The 20,000-nt window shown below is 40.8% G+C and overlaps 2 protein-coding genes across 3 annotated transcripts in view; both read right to left on the reverse strand.

The window, feature by feature from the left end:
- Positions 1 to 3,214, reverse strand: part of LOC113053954 (protein PRRC1-like) — a 10,392-nt gene extending 7,178 nt beyond the window's left edge. The window contains exons 1-2 of the mRNA XM_026219122.1: positions 3,098 to 3,214; positions 1,520 to 1,601 (exon numbers count right to left, since the gene is read on the reverse strand). Of these exons, the coding sequence (XP_026074907.1) occupies positions 1,520 to 1,559 (40 nt within the window). The 5' untranslated portion in view covers positions 1,560 to 1,601; positions 3,098 to 3,214. The remainder of the gene's footprint in view (positions 1 to 1,519; positions 1,602 to 3,097) is intronic.
- Positions 3,215 to 6,539: 3,325 nt separating this feature from the next.
- The window catches only part of megf10 (multiple EGF-like-domains 10), a 55,632-nt gene continuing 42,171 nt past the window's right edge, over positions 6,540 to 20,000 (reverse strand). For both annotated transcript variants that reach the window (XM_026219111.1, XM_026219113.1), the window contains 16 exons: positions 19,871 to 20,000; positions 19,681 to 19,801; positions 19,424 to 19,584; positions 18,811 to 18,913; positions 14,573 to 14,719; positions 14,340 to 14,474; positions 14,042 to 14,170; positions 12,300 to 12,428; positions 12,064 to 12,192; positions 11,844 to 11,972; positions 11,161 to 11,388; positions 10,931 to 11,046; positions 10,482 to 10,605; positions 10,241 to 10,288; positions 9,778 to 9,984; positions 6,540 to 7,681 (listed from right to left, as the gene is read on the reverse strand). The exon at positions 19,871 to 20,000 is cut by the window's right edge and continues 45 nt beyond it. In XM_026219111.1, the coding sequence (XP_026074896.1) occupies positions 7,512 to 7,681; positions 9,778 to 9,984; positions 10,241 to 10,288; positions 10,482 to 10,605; positions 10,931 to 11,046; positions 11,161 to 11,388; positions 11,844 to 11,972; positions 12,064 to 12,192; positions 12,300 to 12,428; positions 14,042 to 14,170; positions 14,340 to 14,474; positions 14,573 to 14,719; positions 18,811 to 18,913; positions 19,424 to 19,584; positions 19,681 to 19,801; positions 19,871 to 20,000 (2,206 nt within the window). In that variant the 3' untranslated portion in view covers positions 6,540 to 7,511. The remainder of the gene's footprint in view (positions 7,682 to 9,777; positions 9,985 to 10,240; positions 10,289 to 10,481; positions 10,606 to 10,930; positions 11,047 to 11,160; positions 11,389 to 11,843; positions 11,973 to 12,063; positions 12,193 to 12,299; positions 12,429 to 14,041; positions 14,171 to 14,339; positions 14,475 to 14,572; positions 14,720 to 18,810; positions 18,914 to 19,423; positions 19,585 to 19,680; positions 19,802 to 19,870) is intronic.

Raw genomic sequence — 20,000 nt, forward strand, 5'->3', positions numbered from 1 at the left:
ATATTCAAGCGATCACCTTCACATTGCTTCCAAATGCAATTTTTAACTACCACATTCATATTCATGATCATTCTGGAAGCACGTGAAGGCAGCATCAGTGAAAACAGGCAAAGACAATGGTAGCTTTAGCAACATTAGCCTTACAAAGAGCCAAAAAGTTATTTTGGAAAATAAAATATGATGCGTGAGGCTTCCTTTTTCTGGAGCTGACTTTCATGCACGAAGCGTTGGGATCAAGCCCTCTTTCAGAATCAACCTTTGCACAACTGACCCTCGTTAGTGAGGCAGTAAAATGATTAGCACAAACATACAGGACTTTTTCCCCTGTTCTCAGTGATCTATGGAGACTCCTATGTTCGCTGGAGCCTCCCAACACACTGACGGTGTACCCCCAGCAGCTACAGCAGGAGAACAGTAATGACTGACCGCTGCTTCTCTCTGGGGGCGGGTCTATGCTAATAGTGCAGAGAGTGTCACAAATGGGCGGGACTTTCCCCGATTATAATGTGTATGTAGGGAGAAATCTGGAACCATCGTTTGGAAAGACAGTTTATGATTTATTGAGATTATTGAATAATGAGTGATTGTATCTTTACCATTATAGGCTGGTTAATGCCACACAACTGTGTTCAAACACCTTATAAAAGTGACTTTAACTTTAAAACACACACAGTGCCCAGTTTCCACATTCAGATCAATAACATCACCAGAGCTACCTATTAATAACATAAATTATGAAATTATTTTAATTGTTGTTTCTGATTAGATGTCGAAAACATTTAGAAAATATTGGTTCACCTGACCGACCGGTTTGTAAGGCAACAGACAAAGTAAACGATGGCACGTTCATAAGAGATACACCAGTGTGAAGATACGCATCACAGCACTGAGCATTAGCACGATGTGTTCCTGAATTCAACTGATGAAAGAGACGGGTTCAAGCATCTTGTCCCTCTTTATCAGATTAGTTCAGGTCTACATCACATCTTCAGAGACGACTGTGTGTGGGGCAAACTCCTGATCTGGGTCTGTGTCTCAGGTACAGACACATCCTGACACTACAGTGTGTGTGAGAGAAAGAGAGAGAGAGAGAGAGAGAGAGAGAGAGAGAGAGAGAGAGAGTGTGTGTGTGTGTCTGTGTGAGAGAGAGAGAGAGAGAGAGAGAGAGTGTGTGTGTGTGTGTGTGTGTGTGTGTGAGAGAGAGAGAGAGAGAGAGAGAGAGAGAGAGAGTGTGTGTGTGTGTGTGAGAGACAGAGTGAGTGAGTCAGTGTGTGTGTGTGTGTGTGTGTGTGTGTGAGAGAGAGAGAGTGTGTGTGTGTGTGTGTGTCTGTGTGTGTGAGAGACAGAGTGAGTGAGTCAGTGTGTGTGTGTGTGTGAGAGAGAGAGAGAGTGTGAGCATGTGCATGTGTGTGTCAGTGTGTGTGTGTGTGTGTGTGTGTGTGAGAGAGAGAGAGAGAGTGTGAGCGTGTGCATGTGTGTGTCAGTGTGTGTGTGTGTGTGTGTGTGTGTGTGTGTGTACCGCTGGCAGCCGCTGGGGAGGAGCTGCTCTCTTCCATCATCTTCACTCTGTCCTGCCGCTGATGAAGAACATCAACACTGTGCTGTTAAATGACAAGCAGAAATGATCAGAGGAACCCTACAGCGCACAGATAAACCATCATTGACTGAAAACCCTAGAGTCTTTAATGTGCCTTGAGAAGAACGAGTCGTCCGGGGAGAGACTGTTTCTGTCCTGGGATTAGTCTAGTTCAGCTGTCTGAGCCGGGAAGAGACCGTGTAATAATAATCATAATCATCAACTCAAACCCAAAAGACTTGAGAGATGAACTCATCAGTCCTCGGTCCGGCTCAGACTGCAGGGGTTAACTCAATCCTGAACACGTGTGAGAGAAGAGCCGAGGTGAACTAATCACAGACTGAAGACCCCTCTCTTCTGTTCAGAGCAGTATAGTTCCGTATCGTTGTGCTGTGATCAGTGTTTGTGTAAGTGCTAGTACACATGTTAGGGAAGTAACACGTAACATTTGAATTATATTTGATCAAATGAACGAAATGACTCAAAAAAAAGATGAACGAGACTCAAAGGTAATGATCTGAACTTCCATCACTAGTGAGAAGATTCATCAGCACTGACTGCACTGCAGATTATTACTTTCTGAACATGTTTTAGTCTTGTTTTCCAGAACAAATATTTAAAGAGTCCTAACTAAAGGAGTGATTTGCTGCCGGTAAGATGGGGTTTGTATAAGAAGCTAGAGATGATGAAAACCCCCATGATGCACTGGGCTCCATCAGCCGATCCACAAACACAAAAACACACTCTGTATCTTACACGAAAGCCCTGAAGCGGTCAGAGATCGACAGAAGACACTAACACTGAGACAGATCTCCGGAGAAGACCTGAGTCAGGACAGAGATCATCAGAAGACATCGAGGAGGAAAACACTGAAAACTGCACGCCAATGTCCAGGAAAACAATATTGTCTCTCATCCAGGTCGATTTCCTCATCCTGCTGTCTCATCCTGTGTTTTTTGTGTGTGTGTGTGTGTTTGCAGAAACTCACTTAATCTAGTTCTTTTTTTCTGAAATTAAAACTAAATATCTTCTTCAAGTGAATCTCTTGATTTAAAAGTAATAATTTCTGCAGTCACATGAGGATGAGATGTTTGTTCAGTTCACTGTCAGGACACATATCAATACATTACCAGTATTGATCAAATCATCCTAACACCGACTGATTTATGAATGAGATTCTGAAGGAGGTTTGCACACACACACACACACACACACACACACACACACACACACACACACACACACACACACACATCAGACTAACCTTACACACGCTTCCCCTCGACTCTCATTCACGATTAAACTTATTTTATTTTATTTTATGCATTTAACGTTAGCAGACGATTTTATCCAAAGCGACCTACATTGCATTCAGGCTAACAATTTTCTATCATGTGTTCATCATGTGAAACATCACATATTCGCTGATACTGTGCTTCAGACTAGCAGCATTCTCCGAGTTTCTACACAATCATAACTAAGAATGACTCATAAATCATAACTCGAGTATAACAAACTTACCTGCTGCGATCAAACTGAGCTGACCGTTGAAACAGGAACACACGGCCGCGCGCTGATGACGTCACGCAGTGCCACGTCTAGCGCGAGGCGGTGATGTCACTCCTTCAGAATCAACAGCGCACTCTACCCATGTAAAGCTTTGTTATCAAAATTCATGGACATTGACAGCAAGTGTGTATTTTTGTAATGTACACGAGGAAGACTTGGCTCATTTGTTTTACAATTGTGATGTGTCTTTAAAAATTTGGTCTGACGTTAGTTTTTTTCTTTTTGCCCCAAGAAAGGTGAATTATAAATTATCTCTAAAAGATGTTATATGTTCTTTCACACATAGAAGCAAAATGTTTGAATATGTGGTGAACTTTTATATCCTGCATGGTAAATATTACATCCATAAACAAAAATTTGCAAAATGCAGACCTAAATGTAGTCTATTCTTAATCGAGATGGAATCGCTAAAGAAATCGTTAAAGTTAGTTAAAAATAAAAAGAACGAAAATTTGTTAAAATTTATGGAGAAATTTTTGATACTGTAATGTCCCCTTTGTGTTCACAAAATTTATATATATATATTTAATGTCTAATTGGGAAAAAGGAGGTAATATGCTGATTGCTTTTTCTTATTTTTATTTTTTCTTATTATTATTATTTTTTTTTTTACTTATTTATTTTATGTATTTATTTCTTTGATATTGTTGTTATGATTTCTCATTTTGTCTAAAGGTGTGATATTTGTCTTGTGAAATATTGCAGTTGTATGTTGATTTGCTGGAATTAATGTTTGTAAGTCATTTATCTAAATAAAAAAAAAATAATAATAATAAAAATATTTTTTTTAAATGTCTTCTAGCAAAAAAAAAAAAAAAAATCAACAGCGCACAATATTTGGCTTCAAAGAGATTTATCTTTGTAGGGTCTTAGTCTTACTATCAAAAGCAGAAAGCATCTGCTTATGTGTCTTTAGCTTTAGATATGCCAACTAATGTAAAGAATTAGACAAAATGTTATTTAATATTTTATGGAAAACTAGACACCATTATTTGAGAAAAGAAATTCTATGTAAACCAAAGAGCAGAGGTGGATTATCTGTGCTTAGTTTTGACACTTTAAACAATACATTTAAGATTAATTGGTTTATTAAATTCATGAAAGAAAAGGATAGTATGTGGTATACTTTTCCTAAATGTGTTTGATATGGTGGGGGGCATAGATCTTCTTATGAGATGTGATTTTAAAATTGAAAAACCACCTGTCAAATTGGCCACATTTCATAAACAAGCTTTACTGGCCTGGATGCTGGTGTTTAAGCATAATTTTTCCCCAAATAAATACATTATTTGGAATAATAGGTGCATTCAATATAAAAATAGATCTCTCTTCTATAACAGTTGGTATGAAAATAATATTGTGTTAGTTAGACAACTCTTAAATTCAAATGGTAACTGTTGTATTTGACGCCATACCTCAACAAGTTATACATTTTGTAAGAGCTCGTGGAAGTGATTCTTCTGAGGCAATATTTGTTAAAGGCAGCATATTTATAGGAGATATTGATATTTCAAAACATAGGTGTACAAATAAACATATTAGGAATATTATAACTGGTGAAACCGCTACTCATAAAAGCTTGTTGTGGACCAATGTATTTAGGAATATAAACTGGAAAAAAGCTTGGTGTATTTGTGAAGCATACTGTTTAAATAATAAAGTAAAAGAGGTTACATTTACAATTTTACATGGTATATATCCAGTTAAAAGTGTGTTAGAGAGATTTAAGTTAGAGATTGATTATTCCTGGGATTTTTGCTCAATGGAAAAATAATCTTTTGTCCGTTTTGTAATTGTATGTACACATTTTTTTGTGTGTAAAATTTAGATGTGGAAAATTTAATTAGAAGGGAAACAAATGTTATATTTAAATTAAATAATTTTGATATATGTATTCCAATGAAAATAACAAAAATAATAATAATTGTAATTTTATTGTACAACTGTTTATTAATTTGGGAAAATTTCATATACACAGAAGAAATGGTCAGGATCCAAGCCAAATTTATTCACTTTCTTCAGGAGACAAAGATTAACCTGGATTAAACACACCTCACATCTCTACATCACTGTGTGGGAAGATCTGTGTAATGCTGCTCAAATGCTGACACAAAGAAAGAAGACGTGGTTTCAGTAACACAGTGTTGAAGCAGTCATGTCAGGAGATGTGTGTGTGTCCAGGAGAAAGAACAAGCACTTCACTTGTTCTCCGACAGTAGATGCATTTACCTTTAATTCCACCAACCCTTAATTCTTACAACAATCTGCTGCTTCTGAATCAGCTCCTGGAACTGTGTTATTAGTTTAAGAATTTGCTACTGACTGTTCAAATGTGTGTGTGTGTGTGTGTGTGTGTTATCAGTGTGAGCATCAGTCTCAGTGTGTGTGTGTGAGTGTGTGTGTGTGTGTGTGTTATCAGTGTGAGCATCAGTCTCTGTGTGTGTGTGTGTGTGTGTGTGTGTGTGTGTGTGTGTGTGTGTGTGTGTGTGTGTGTGTGTGTGTGTGTGTTATCAGTGTGAGCATCAGTCTCAGTGTGTGTGTGTGAGTGTGTGTGTGTGTGTGTGTGTGTGTGTTATCAGTGTGAGCATTAGTCTCTGTGTGTGTGTGTGTGTGTGTGTGTGTGTGTGTGTGTTATCAGTGTGAGCATCAGTCTCAGTGTGTGTGTGTGTGAGTGTGTGTGTGTGTGTGTGTGTGTGTGTGTGTGTGTGTGTTATCAGTGTGAGCATCAGTCTCAGTGTGTGTGTGTCTGTCTGTGTGTGTTTGTGTGTGTGTGTGTGTGTGAGAGAAAGAGAGAGAGAGGGTCACACAGTGGAGTCAGTTGTCTTGACCATGTCTTGTGTTCTGCAAACACATCTGAGCTTCATCACTGTGTGTGTCTCGACTCTGTTCCTCCTTCAGCTTGAACTGATGGCAAAACTAAGGACATTATTAACTGTCTTTACATGTATTCTGAAAGATGAAGCTCGTGATTATGGAAAGAGGCGTTACATTTCCGCCGAGTGCCTTATATTTTTTCCTGCATGTCATGTGCGGGGCTCAGTACTAATCAACGTAAATAATGATTTCATAATAATATAATTATTATATGAATTATAATCTTCTCCGGAGCTGACCACTGCAGGCCCTCGTCAGCCACAGCCGCTGGACTCTGACATCATTCATGCAAAACAGACCAGGTGACGCTGAGGAAATATCAGGATGACATTTACAGAAATGACTAAAGCTCACCTAAACATGTCAGCTGTCATGGTGGATAATATTTGCATGTATAGGATATTTCTGATAAAAACGTAAAATAATACATTTAAAGTACATGTGGAAGGAAAGTGGCTTTAGAGTAGAAATATAATCACTAGTCTATAAGTGGGCAGAGATAAGTGACACCACGAGGACCTTATTACACTTTGTGCATTTATTAAAAAACATATCTGGAGAAAAGCAAAACAAAGGTACAGTTTTAAGATACATACAGCACACACTCATACACTCTCAGTTGTTTTTGAAATCAGTATTATTAACCATTTCTTCGTGTGGCATATTTAGTACAGTAACAAACAAACCAATAAAATAAAGGAAACCAGTATACTGAGGTCAGAGTCTTCACTGCAATATTGGTCAAGGTACAGAGGAATTTAAGAGTATGTTACATTTTAAAAGGAAATAAATGCAATTCAAGAACTGGTACTATGTACAGTTTTATACAATTAATGTCCAGGCTCAAAGTGCTTTAGGACTCATTGCATGTCCTAAATACTCCAAAGATGTATTCCTATCAAACTGACCCCATCACATCATCTTAAAGATTTGTCTTCCTTCGCAAAAGTCCAGCTTTAGCTTACTAAAAACTACTTTCTAAGTACTACACACTAAAGTATTTGCCCTTCCTTTCAGTGATCACGTTTTATAGGACTGAAATCAAAAGGCACAAGCCAAAATGACGCTAATGTTAAAGCTTGTATCTGTAAACTAAACTTAATGGGGCGCTGTCGATATAAATACAACATGGTGCTTTATCGGGGCACGTCAAGCTTTGGTAAACCTGAAAAAAAATAAAAATAAATTTGATAAAACAGAGCTGAAAGTCCAGTCTCAATAAACAGTGCTAATATCCTTAATATCATAACGAGAAAATGGAAAACTGTCATTGGGAATAATCTGAGATCTTTGATTGGAAATGTAAAGGATTGTCCTGTTTTTGTATGAAATGTAATTACTGAATGGAATGATTAGTTTACGAAGATTACAGATGTTTGCACCTCCTCTGAAACACTCTGGATAAGACTGTGTCCACTTGAACTTCAGTGAGAGCTGAATGAACACGGACAGCTCTGGAAGTGTTCAGGGAATGCTGTGGAAGTGCAGAGGTTTATGGTCCGTCGGTGTCCGTGTCCTCGAGGGGCGACGGGCTGCTGTCTCTGGTGGGCAGCAGGTCATAATGACACGGGATGTGGCTGTTCTTTGGCAGGTCATATGGATCTTGACAAAATGGCCCGTTGCAGTTGTTAGAGAGTGTGTGGACAGAACTGATGGTTGGCTCTGGATAGGGAAAAATACAGAAACGGTTACATGTCTAATGTGCATGGTACATGGGTTACATACTTCTTTATAATTATGTAGAGATTAGATACCAAAAAATGACAGAAAAACACAGCATTTCCTGTTCTGCAGGAAAGTAATGTCCCATCACGGAGCAACAAGAAGCTTTAAGCACGACGGGCATCTCAGGAACCACACTCCAGTGGTTTGAGTCTAACCTATCAGATAGGTCCTTCAAAGTATCTTGGAGAGGTGAGGTGTCCAAGTCTCAACATCTAACTACTGGGGTGCCTCAGGGCTCAGTTCTTGGACCACTTCTCTTCTCTGTCTACATGGCATCATTAGGTTCTGTCATTCAGAAACATGGCTTTTCATACCACTGCTATGCTGATGACACTCAACTCTACCTCTCATTCCATCCTGATGATCCGACGGTAGCTATTCGCATCTCAGCTTGTCTAACAGACATTTCTTCCTGGATGATGGACCATCACCTTCAACTCAACCTTGCCAAGACAGAACTGCTTGTGATTCCAGCAAACCCATCGTTTCATCACAATTTCACCATCAAGTTAGGCACATCAACCATAACTCCTTCAAAAACAGCCAGAAGCTTTGGAGTTATGATTGATGATCAGCTGAATTCCTCTTCTGACTATGTTTTATGACTATGTCCCTAAAACCTTAAAACTGGCTGTTATTAAGCCTCTCATCAAAAAAAAAAAAAAAAAAAAAAAAAAAAAAACAAAACAAAACCCCAAACAACTAGTTAATTATAGACCAATCTCGAATCTTCCTTTTCTGTCCCTTATACTAGAAAAGTTAGAAAGCTCTGTGAGGATTTACAGGATTTTGACTCTCCTTAGAGTTACAAATGATTTGCTCTTATCATCTGATCGTGGGTGTATCTCTCTATTATTTTTATTGGATCTTAGTGCTGCATTTGACACAATTGACCACAACATTCTTTTGCATAGACTTAAACACTTTGTTGGCATCAGTGGAAGTGCATTAGCATGGTTTAAATCGTACTTATATGACCGCCATCAGTTCGTAGCAGTGAATGAAGATGTATCATATCGATCACAAGTGCAGTATGGAGTACCTCAAGGCTCAGTACTAGGGCCGCTACTCTTCATGCTTTATATGTTACCCTTGGGAGATATCATCAGGAAACATGGTGTTAGCTTTCACTGTTATGCTGATGATACTCAGCTCTATATTTCTTCGATGCCGAAGAAACATACCAATTAAAAAAATAACGAAAAGCATTGTCGGTATAAAAAACTGGATGAGGAGCAATTTCTGCATGTAATAACCTAGAACACTGTCTAAGACTTGATGGCTGCTCCGTCAATTCTTCATCATCAGTTAGGAACCTAGGTGTGCTATTTGATCACAAAATTTCCTTCAGTGTTCAGTCAGTCACTGTTTGAGTAAATGAATTACTCCGGGATATTGGTTTGTTTGAACTCAGAGGGAGTGTCAGCCACATTAAACAAGTTAACAGCTTAATTCATTTGTGGATTAATGCATATTGGAGACGCGAACCGTTTAAAACGATTCAGTTTGATTTGGTGAACTGGTTCAAGAAGATCCGGTTACATCGAATGATTCGTTCACGAACCGGATATCACAAACTGCTTTGTTTTGAACTCTCTCACAACAGACACGGAAGAGAAGACAATGCTGAATAAAGTCGTAGTTTTTGCTATTTTTGGACCAAAATGTATTTTCGATGCTTCAAAAAATTCTAACTGACCCTCTGATGTCACATGGACTACTTTGATGATGTTTTTCTTACCTTTCTGGACATGGACAGTAGACCGTACACACAGCTTCAATGGAGGGACTGAGAGCTCTCGGACTAAATCTAAAATATCTTAAACTGTTCTGAAGATAAACGGAGGTCTTACGGGTTTGGAACGAGTGGGTGAACTATCCCTTTAAGTCCTCTTAAAAGCAAGTACTTCTGTACTTTGAATCAAGCAAAAACTTTGACTTGAAATGGAGTAATGTTTAACCAGCAGTATCTGAACTTTCACTCAAGTAATGGAGTTGACTCACTTGTGTTGCTGGATTTGTTTTTTACTTACCAACTTCATAGACGTTTTTGTTGGCAGGGCTGGAGGTGTGTATCTCAGTGTACAGCGCATCTCTGTGAGCGGGAGACTTCATCTCCACATAACCGCACTCGGTGCTCTTGGCCAGCAGCAGAGGAGGGTCTTTGATGGTAGCGTAGGGGTTCTCTGAGCTGTTGAGAGAGCTGGAGCTGGTGTGATAGGGCACGCTCTTCACCAGATCTACAGACAGAGAGAGAGTCAAATCATCACACTGTGTGAAGGCCCATATGCCTTCTTCACAACACAAAATAACTTATGTTTGAGTAAACCAGGGTTCAAGCAACATCGGACACCACTGACTTTCTTTGCATGGACTAAAAAAACCATGAGACATTTTACAAAAATATTGTCTTTTGTGTTCCACAGAACAAAAGATACCTGTCTGGTGAGTAATAATAACTTTTTCAAAACTCTTGTTTGCTAAACAATTATTTACCTCGAAGTGACTTTCCCATGTAACGCATGTCAACTCCATAAGCACCTAATGAGAGAATAAAGACAGAAGTCAAACTAATGCGCTCCTCTCGATGACACAGTTTACAGCGGGACATGCTACACATGCTGCTGAAGAACAAGTCACTGCACAGCTTGGTTTTTCTGTTCTGTGCTCCTGAACATTATCATCTCAGATGTTTGCCTGTCATATATGTTGTGCTCATGGTGGTGGGATGTCACACCGAGCTCATTGAAGGATCCTCCTTGTTTCCAGTCGGCTGGCAGAGTTCCTGTGTGATCCAGCAGGGAAAGACGTTTCCGTGGCTCAGTGTTCTTCAGGTTCACGAACAACTGATTGTTCTTCGGCTGTCGGGCAGAAGAAAGTCAACAATTATAGCAAGTGTCTTTCTACAACATTCCACATAATTCCTCTCTTCTGGTTGTGTTCTGCTCCTGAAACCATAGGTTAGTTCAGCTTGCAATGGGCTTTTTCTAGAATGGAGGTTTTGGATTCTTGAGCATTCCTTTTTTACATTTGTACATTTTGTCCAAAATGACATCTAATTTTACTCAAAAATGAATAAAAAAATGCAGGGAATCCCTGTAAAAGCTCTATTCAGCAGTGGCATCTTATAAGCATCCCAGAATATTAGTCTTTTATTCCCAGATCTGTCTGTTAGTGGTGTAGCACCTTTCCATAGGGCAGGTTACTGACGTGTGGCGGGCTGCTGCACTGGGTCAGCGTGTGGTAGCTGGGGTTGGAGAAATAGTTACTGTTGGGAGGGACGTCAGTCTGCGGAAGCGACTCTACAAACAGGAAAAACATCACACACAGACACACGTGACCCTGATAACAATTACACAGGAAATCATAAGAAGTCATTACGTCAATATCACACACTCTGTCATCGTGATGCTGACCTGCGATGGCGTAATCGGTGTTGGCCCTCATGGTAGGTGTGTATGTGACCGCAGGCATCGCGGATTCTTTGCCTTTCTGTTTCTTGCGGTAGATGATGAAGAGGAGGAGGAGGATGAGCACGAGGAGCACCAGAACGATGATTCCTGCGATCACACTGATCTGATACGAGTCCACAGGCACAGCTGCGCTCGTCAAGCTGTTGAGATTCCCTACGATGATCACACCGGCTGAGAAAGACAGGAAACTTCAGAGTCACACAGTCAAAGAGCAACTAGTCTCGCACTGCCAGACCGTCAGACTGACGAATCTATGGCATCTTTCATTTCTCTGACATGTCAAACAACCAATCACAGTTTGTTTCGGGGAGCGGAAATTTCGCCACAATAACAGAACGGTGAGTAAAACTCTCTGACGTATTTTAAAGATTCTATGCTGTGAACTTTAAATATTTAACATAATTTTGAATATCCAGCGTTTAGGTGATCCTGATAAGTGCTCGATGTCATAATTGTAAACTTGATGACTTTCTTTTTTCGTGAGGTGGTTTGGAGCCACAGCATTTTTCTTTACAGGCCGAACATTAAAGAATGCAACACACACGTCTCCCGGATATCCTTATGGATACAAAGGAAACATAAAAAGTCCCCCTATTTAATAATGGCAAGTGCTAATGTAATGTAACCTTGGTCACAGCGTGTGCCTTTCCAGCCGGGGTTACAGTAGCAGGTGCCAGTCATGTGATCACAGGTGGAGTTATTGAGACAGTCGCACATCTGCCGGCAGCCGTATCCGTATGTACCCGCTGGACATTCTGGAAGCCAGAGGAGTAATCGAGGATCAGATGCAGACTCGTACGTGTGCTTGAAAACATCGAAGCAGCAGCTCCACGCTTTCATACTCACTCTGTTCACAGTGGCGTCCCATGAAGCCGGTGCGGCACGTGCACTGACCGGAGATATGATCACAGTCTGCACCGTTCTCACACTGACACGCCTGAACACAGTCCTTACCGTAGAAACCTAGTGGACAGCCTGCAGGACACAGCAGCACAAAGATGGCTGATCACGATCGATCAGGAGCACACAGGCTGGAGATCAGCGCTTTAGTTTCAGATTGAATGCGGTAAAGTTGTACTCACGTTGTGTGCAGTACAGCCCCGTCCAGCCAGCTGTACATTTACACTCGCCATCATAAGCGCTGCAGAACGCCCCGTTGTGACAGTAACAGGTGTGGGCACAGTTGGGACCCCACTGACCCGGAGGACATGCTACAGGTGTACACACACACACACATTTCACACATATGTTTCACAAAAAATTTTTTAAATCATAATTATTACAAATCTTTGACAGGTATTGTGGATAAAACATCAGCAGATCATGCATTTCATTAATGCTTCTCTGTATGATCAGCAGGGGGCACTAGATACCACAGACACTCAATGAGGTCAAACCATAAAGGGCATGATTAAGTCATGGGTAAAAACAAACTCTGTTCCTAATGCTCCTAAATAATAAACTGTCACAGAGTATCATCTTTATATGGACCATTCACTTACAGGAGAAGATCTACATCAGTTGAGTAAATTAAAGGAACCGCATGGGATTGCTCTGTCCAGATGTGGATAGTAACATTTTCTATAATTACAGCAACCCAGCAGCAATATGCTATATATTATTCAGGAGGATAATACTACACAAAAAACGCAAAACATTTTAATTAAATAGTGCTACTTCATTAGACACATCAGTAAACATCGGTGATGGTCAATCTACAAAATCATATCACATCCCATCAGACAATGCTGGAGAGCCAACAGCTGCTATAAAAGTCAGGATTTAGACCGTATCATAGTACTGAGACTGCTTTCATCATATTTACAAATGACCTGCTCTTATCATCCGATCGTGGTTTTATTTCTCTATTAGTGCTACTGGATCTTAGTGCTGTGTTTGACAATACACACCACAACATCCTTTTGAGCAGAATACAAAATTATGTTGGCATTAATGGAATTGAATTGTAATGGTTCAAATGGTACTTATCTGACCATCATCAATTCAAAGCAATGAATGATGAGGTAACATATAGATCACAAGTGCCGTATGGAATACCACAAGGCTCAGTACTAGGACTGTTGTTTTTCATGCTTTAAAATTTTATTGTGGAAAATATAATCTGGAAACCTGGTGTTAACTTTCAAAGTTATGCTGATGATCCTCAGCTCTATATTTTTTTACTGCCCTGCGAAACATACTTTTTTCGCAAAACTAATGGAAAGCATATTTTATATAAAAAACTTTATATCAAGTAGTAATATCTAATATCTTTAGTACTTTTAGTACTTAGTAATTTTTAGTACTTTAACTGAAACATTTACAGTTTTCCATTGTACTCTTTTTAGAGATGCTCTACAGCAGAATTAAATATTCTTTCCATTATCGACACACATTTTTCCTGTTTAACACTGTAAAGCTGCTTTGGTAATCTTTATTGTATAAAGCACTATATCAATAACGGTGACTTGACTTGATTCATTTGTTCGAAGATGAAAAATGCTTTGAAAAGATCTGAGGACATGCCCAACGAAACCCTCCTAACCCAAAGATACCAGCCTGACAGCTGCAGAACTGTGTCACAAAGAAAAAGGCAGACTTTAAGTCACCTAATGATCAGAAAACTAAAGAATTTGTTTTGTCGTGTGACAAGATGTGCTGAATTTGAGCCTTTGGGGTGGAAAAAAAATACTGCAAACTTAGCAAATCAAAATGTGAAGCTCTGTATTTTACAATGAGACTGACATTTCATTCAGTGTGCAAGCCTGAATCTGACAGAGCAAGAGTGTTTAGTGTTTTTAGTGTGATTGCACCGAATACTGACGCTGTGAGCAGTCACTGCCGATCCAGCCGGGGTAACACTGACACGAGCCGTCGATGGGGATACACGTGCCATTATTAGTGCAGGTGCAGCTCAATGCACAGTTCTTACCGAACCTGCCACTGGGACACACTGCAGACAGACAGACAGACAGAGCAGCACATCAACACCACCATCTGTGACATGACCGCAGTACAGATACTGGACAATGGAAATGGAAACATTACAAAAAGAACTGAAAGAAGAAATGGCATGGAGAAGACACACTCCCAGTGTTGTGAATGAGAGGAGCGTTTCTTGCCTTCGTTGCAGAGCGCCCCTTTGAACCCGGGCAGACATTCACACTGGCCAGTCACATGGTGACAGGGGCCACTGCTGTGGACGCAGTGTGGACAGGCCTGGCTACAGCGGTGGCCAAAGAAACCCGGAGAACATACTAGGAGCACGTGGGAAAACATGAGGAGAACAGAGCGGATGAGAAAACAGGCAGGTCGTTGTGGGACAGACATGCATGCGGTGTGTTTGAGCACTCACTGCGCTGGCAGGTGGTTCCTCTGAATCCAGGTGCGCACTCGCATGCACCCTCATCCGGTGAACACGATGCTCCATTCTTACAGTTACAGGACAGAGAGCAGTTGGGCCCCCAGCGGCCCTCAGCGCACACACTGTCACAATGAATGCCTGTGAGAAACACACACACACACACTGAGTCAACTTAAAGAGTCACAGAAAAAAAAATATTCTCAATCACTGCTTCACAAAACTTCATGATAACACTTTACATAAAGCCTGATATAATGCATTATTTATGCCTTGTAATGCACATTATAATGCATTAATGATCTCTTGAATAACTGTTCCCACAGTTATAATACATTATGATGATTATGTATTCATCTCTAACCTTTAATTTCTTTCTAAAGTGCTGAAAAAGTAGTTGCTGCACAACGTCTGGTCCATTTATAACAAAACAACCTGTTTGAGAAATTTTAGTGTGGTTTCCACTCTGGCCACAGCACGGAAACAGCTCTGGTTAGGGTCACAAATGGCCTGCTGATGTCTGCTTAAGCTGGTTCTCCATCTCTTCTTGTCCTTCTGGACTTGACTGCAGTGTTCGACACTGTGGATCACGCCATTCTTCTGCACTGTCTACGAAACACAGTTCATCTCTCTGACGTCTATAACTGGTTTTGATCCTGCCTCTCTGGGAGAACAGAGTATGTCGCCTTGGGAGAGGCTAAATCCTTAACACACCACGTCACCTGTGGTGTCCCTCAAGGCTCAGTGCTCGGCCCCATCCTGTTTATTCTCTACATGCTCCCCCTCGGTCATGCATTAGCCAGCATGGAATATCATTCCATGGCTATGCTATTGGCACCAAACTTTACCTTAAGACTAATTTATCCACTTCTGCTGCCCTGTCATCTTCCACCTTGACCACTTGTCTAGAGGAGATGAAAGTGTGGTGTGTCAAAGACTGAAGCCATTCTAGTAGGCAACCCCACACCAGGACCAGACATCAGTTATTTCCAGCATTACCTTTCTGGCTGGGATATTCCATTTACCAACTTAGGTGTTAAAATTTACTCTCAACTGATCTTTAAGGTTCACAATAAATATCTGTGCAAGACTTCCTTTTTCCATCTGAGGAATATTGCTACACTTTGTCCTATGCTCACTCTAGCAGGTTATGTTACTGTAATGTGCTCCTCATCGAGATCCCTGGCAAAATCCAACAGAAATTGGGATACATTCAAAACAGTGCTCCTAGGATCCTGATGTGGAACAAATATGACCATATAACCCCCATTCTCAAATCTCTTCACTGGCTTCCTATTTAATTCAGGACTGCTCACCTATAACTGCATCCATGATAACTCCCCACCCTATCTCAAGGAACTTCTCATTCTCCAAAGCTCTCCACGTACTCTCCATTCAGCCTCAACATATCTCCTAAAGCCCCCCAGGTCCTAGCTCTGTACTATGGGAGATCGGGCTTTCTGCTCAGCTGCTCGGAGCTGGTATAATGCACTCCCTGATCATCCGAGGACCCCACAGACTGTGGATGCTTTTAAATGCAGCCTCAAAACCTACATTTTTAGCAGAGCTTTTGACTGATTTATAACATTTATTTTTTAATCTGTAGCACTTTGGGATTCTGCTTGAATATAAAGTGTGTTGTAAATAAAATCTAATATTATTATTATTATTATACATTTTTACACCTTTAGAAAGTATAATGTATTCAATGTATTGAGAACTATTAGATGTTCTTGAGTTCACCTGCCCATCCATTCTTGATAAATGATAGTTAATGAATTTGGCATGCTGACCTCAGCGAACCCCTAGACTATGGGACGGACTAAAATGAAGTAGCTTGGAATGGAATGAGATGGGATGGTGGAGGAGTGATGGAAACCTGGTGCAGCTCAGGGACTGCCGCTCACATACACTCATGATGATGACTTACAACTTTAGTGAAGCTTTTGATTGTAAAATGATTCACTGTTTTGAAGCACTGAAAACTCTCACAAACTAATGCCAGTTTTCATGAAAGTTTAATATGTTAAATGTAATCTATAAATAAATACCATTAAATGAAAGTTCTGTAAAATTTGTGTTTTATTAATTTGTAGTCCTTGTTTTGTCATTAGGCGCTGCTTGACAAACTAAGTCAATTAGAAGCAATTTAGTGTACATTCAGAGCAAGTTTTTTTTTTTCAGTGGATAAACATTTTAAGCCAATCGAAAACCATCCTGCTTTAAAGAGGATGTGCATGTGCTTATAATAAAACGAACAGTACTGCGTGTTGGTGTGCTAATATAGTTATTAGTTATTGTTGTTGTGCTATATAGTTATAGTTGTAGTTCCCGTTGTTGGTGTGAACAGGTCATAACCCAGTGAGCGTCAGGACAATGGTCTCTTCCTGAGAGTCTGGAGCTCAGTCTGTGTGCAGCTCTGTGCTGAAGTGGATCTGTGCTGCCAGAACACAGACAAAAGCTCTTTTGAGAGAGAGTGTGTTGCTAGGCTCTTGGAGAACACTGGAGATCATTCTAGTGCAGCGGTCCTGAGGAAACGCTGCTGAGAGCATCAGTATGCTGCCGGTGTCCAGCACAAGCCTGAGGAATGTGTGGGAGAGTACATGCACTGCTTCTGCACTCATACACGCTGAAAGGAAGACATATATAACAGATCTACACACACAACTCATTGTCAGGTGTGGCCCCATGACCTACTGCTCATACACTTCTGTCATCATTTACTCAGTGTCATCAGTTTCTCACAAAAGAAGAGATTTTGAAGAATGCTGCTAACCAAAAAATTGCTTTACCCCATTGACTTTCAAAGTATTGGGGGGGTGGGGGGGCATTTAAAATCAATGGGGACCAGCAACTCTTTTTGTTTTCCAACAGTTTGTGTTCAGCAGAAGAAATTAACTCGTAAAGGTTTGGATCAACCTGAGAGAGAGTAAATTATTCATTTTAGACTATCCCTTTAGCAGGTTATTACTGTTAATCATATGAACTTAACCACATGGGGGAAAAATGTTTAAATGGTTATTAAATCTGTTTTTACACACCCATGACCTTATGGACCCAGTGGATGATGGATGGATACTGGGCCTCATTTCTCAATCTAATGTAGAAACAAGTGCAGATCCATGAGCACAAATCATCTGACCACATGAAACCTGAAACATTCGTATACCACCGATCTGATCGTACGAATGATCACATGTTGATAAATGTGGCGGCAGAAAACAATCGTCATTTGAATATGACGCCCCTAAATACACCCTGTTTAGAAGCCCCACCCCTAGAGTTTGATCTTACTCCAGTAACACCTGTAAACTTGTCATTGCAAACAATTAGGCTACATTAATTCATATTAAAATGAGATAAATGCTAAATTAAGATGTATATTTGGCAATATATTTGGAAATTAAATGCTCTGTCTACACTATGCATTTAAGACTCAATGAATATTTAGTTTAGACTAGGTCTACATGTTTTTGTGGAGGGAAATGATTGAATCCACTGTAGATGTCTTCAGTGCGTCCCTGCGCTCACTGATGGTGCGTCATTATTCATTATTCTCATTATAAACATGGTCTCATACCTCAAGAATCCAAATGTTTCCATTTTTGCCATATATGTAACGTTTGTTTGCATAACTATTATTCATTATGTAGCCTAAACACGGCTTTATACTTCCCTCATGCTCTAATATCAGTGTCAAATCCTTCACATGTGCAAAAATGTCTCGTTGGGCGCTGCATGCTGATTTTACAGGGGACTGATGATTGTTGGTTGTGTTTTGCAGTGTTGAGCGATATTTGATTCCTTTTATAGACTTAATTAGCGACGGTTGAATTCTCATAGTTTTGTTTATGCTGCTATTAACGCCTATAAAGCTAAGACATTCTAATCTTCCTGGTTAACGATCTACTAATGAGCTTCGTTTGACGGTCAGGACAACAAAAAGATGCTATCCTTCTACAATTCTCCACCATATTTACTATGCTTCGCCCAAGTTTAGGCTAACTCAGAACTTACGAACACGAGCTGAGACCAGACGTGAGATTTGATGGCACACGTCAGTATTGATAAATTCCAAGTTTTACACAGATAAGACTATACACCTAATTCTCTGTCGTACGTTCGTTCAGTACATGAGGCCCAGTAAGACTGTAACCACATCCATATTTAAACACAGTTTATTGTCTCTGGCTGTTTGAGTGCTGGTGCTTTAATCAGTGTGGGCTGGTTACCTGTCCATCCGGCCAGACAGCGACAGTGTCCGGTCGAGGGGTGACACCCGTCTGCATGACTGCAGTCACAGCGCTCGCCACAGTCCAGCCCATACGTCCCATCCTGCATCAGTGCACACAACACGTCTCACAACACAAATACTTTAATACACGGAGTGTGAGTACACACGTTAAAATGATTCCCTGCGCTCTGCACAGATTATGATCACGTGATACTGTTGTGATGTCTAGTGAGTGAAAGTCAAAAATATGGAAAATAACTGAGAAATAAATGAGCACTTCTTTTAATTTCTTTAAATAACGTATAACTATAAGACTATGCCTTGAAAGTATTTCACAAATCTAGTTAATGCTGCTGTTTAAAATACACCGGCTGAAAGAGAGATGGCAAGTCTGGCATCTCAATCAATTTCTCAATACTTTGTTGTTATTGTAGAAACATTATTGTGGATATTTTTCTTTCTTTTGCTATTAGAGCGAATGGGAATGAGTTTCCATTCACCCCTACAGAAGTGTACCCTACACTATGAGGACTTCTGGTCCTGAGGTCACAGAAGGTAACAGAAGAGGTTTCACCCATGGTCAGACGTGTCTCTGAAGAGGTGTTTCTGACCTGACAGTGCTGTTGGCAGCGGGGTCCTCTCCAGCCCGGGGCACAGGTGCAGGTCCCGTCCAGAGCGCTGCAGGCTCCGGTCCCACACACACACGTCTGGTTACAGCCCAGACCCCACCAGCCGCTGGGGCAGTTGATGGAGCAGTCCACCCCGTGCCACCCTGACACAACCACAGCCAGAGAGATCATTAAAACAGCTCTATTTGAGTTCTGGAGACACGAGACACCAGGGGGAGATGATGACAGAGCTGAACTACCTGCTTGGCAGGAGCAGGATCCGTCGATGGGTGAGCAAGCGGCTCCGTTCTTACAGGAGCACACCGAGCTGCAGTTGATGCCGTATGTGCCGGCGGGACACGGAGAGGAGCAGTCTGAGCCCTGCAGACACACCACACATTAGTGTCTGACTCCAGCACACACACACACACACACACACAGAAGACACACCTTGAATCCGGGCGCGCAGACACACTCTCCGCTCACGCTGTGGCAGTCGGCTCCGTTCTGACAGAGACAGACCTCCTGACACCCCTCGCCGTATAAACCAGGAGCACACGTCTCGTTACAGTACAAGCCT

This window comes from Carassius auratus, chromosome 35 (genome assembly GCF_003368295.1).
Source record: "Carassius auratus strain Wakin chromosome 35, ASM336829v1, whole genome shotgun sequence".
NCBI lineage: Eukaryota > Metazoa > Chordata > Actinopteri > Cypriniformes > Cyprinidae > Carassius > Carassius auratus.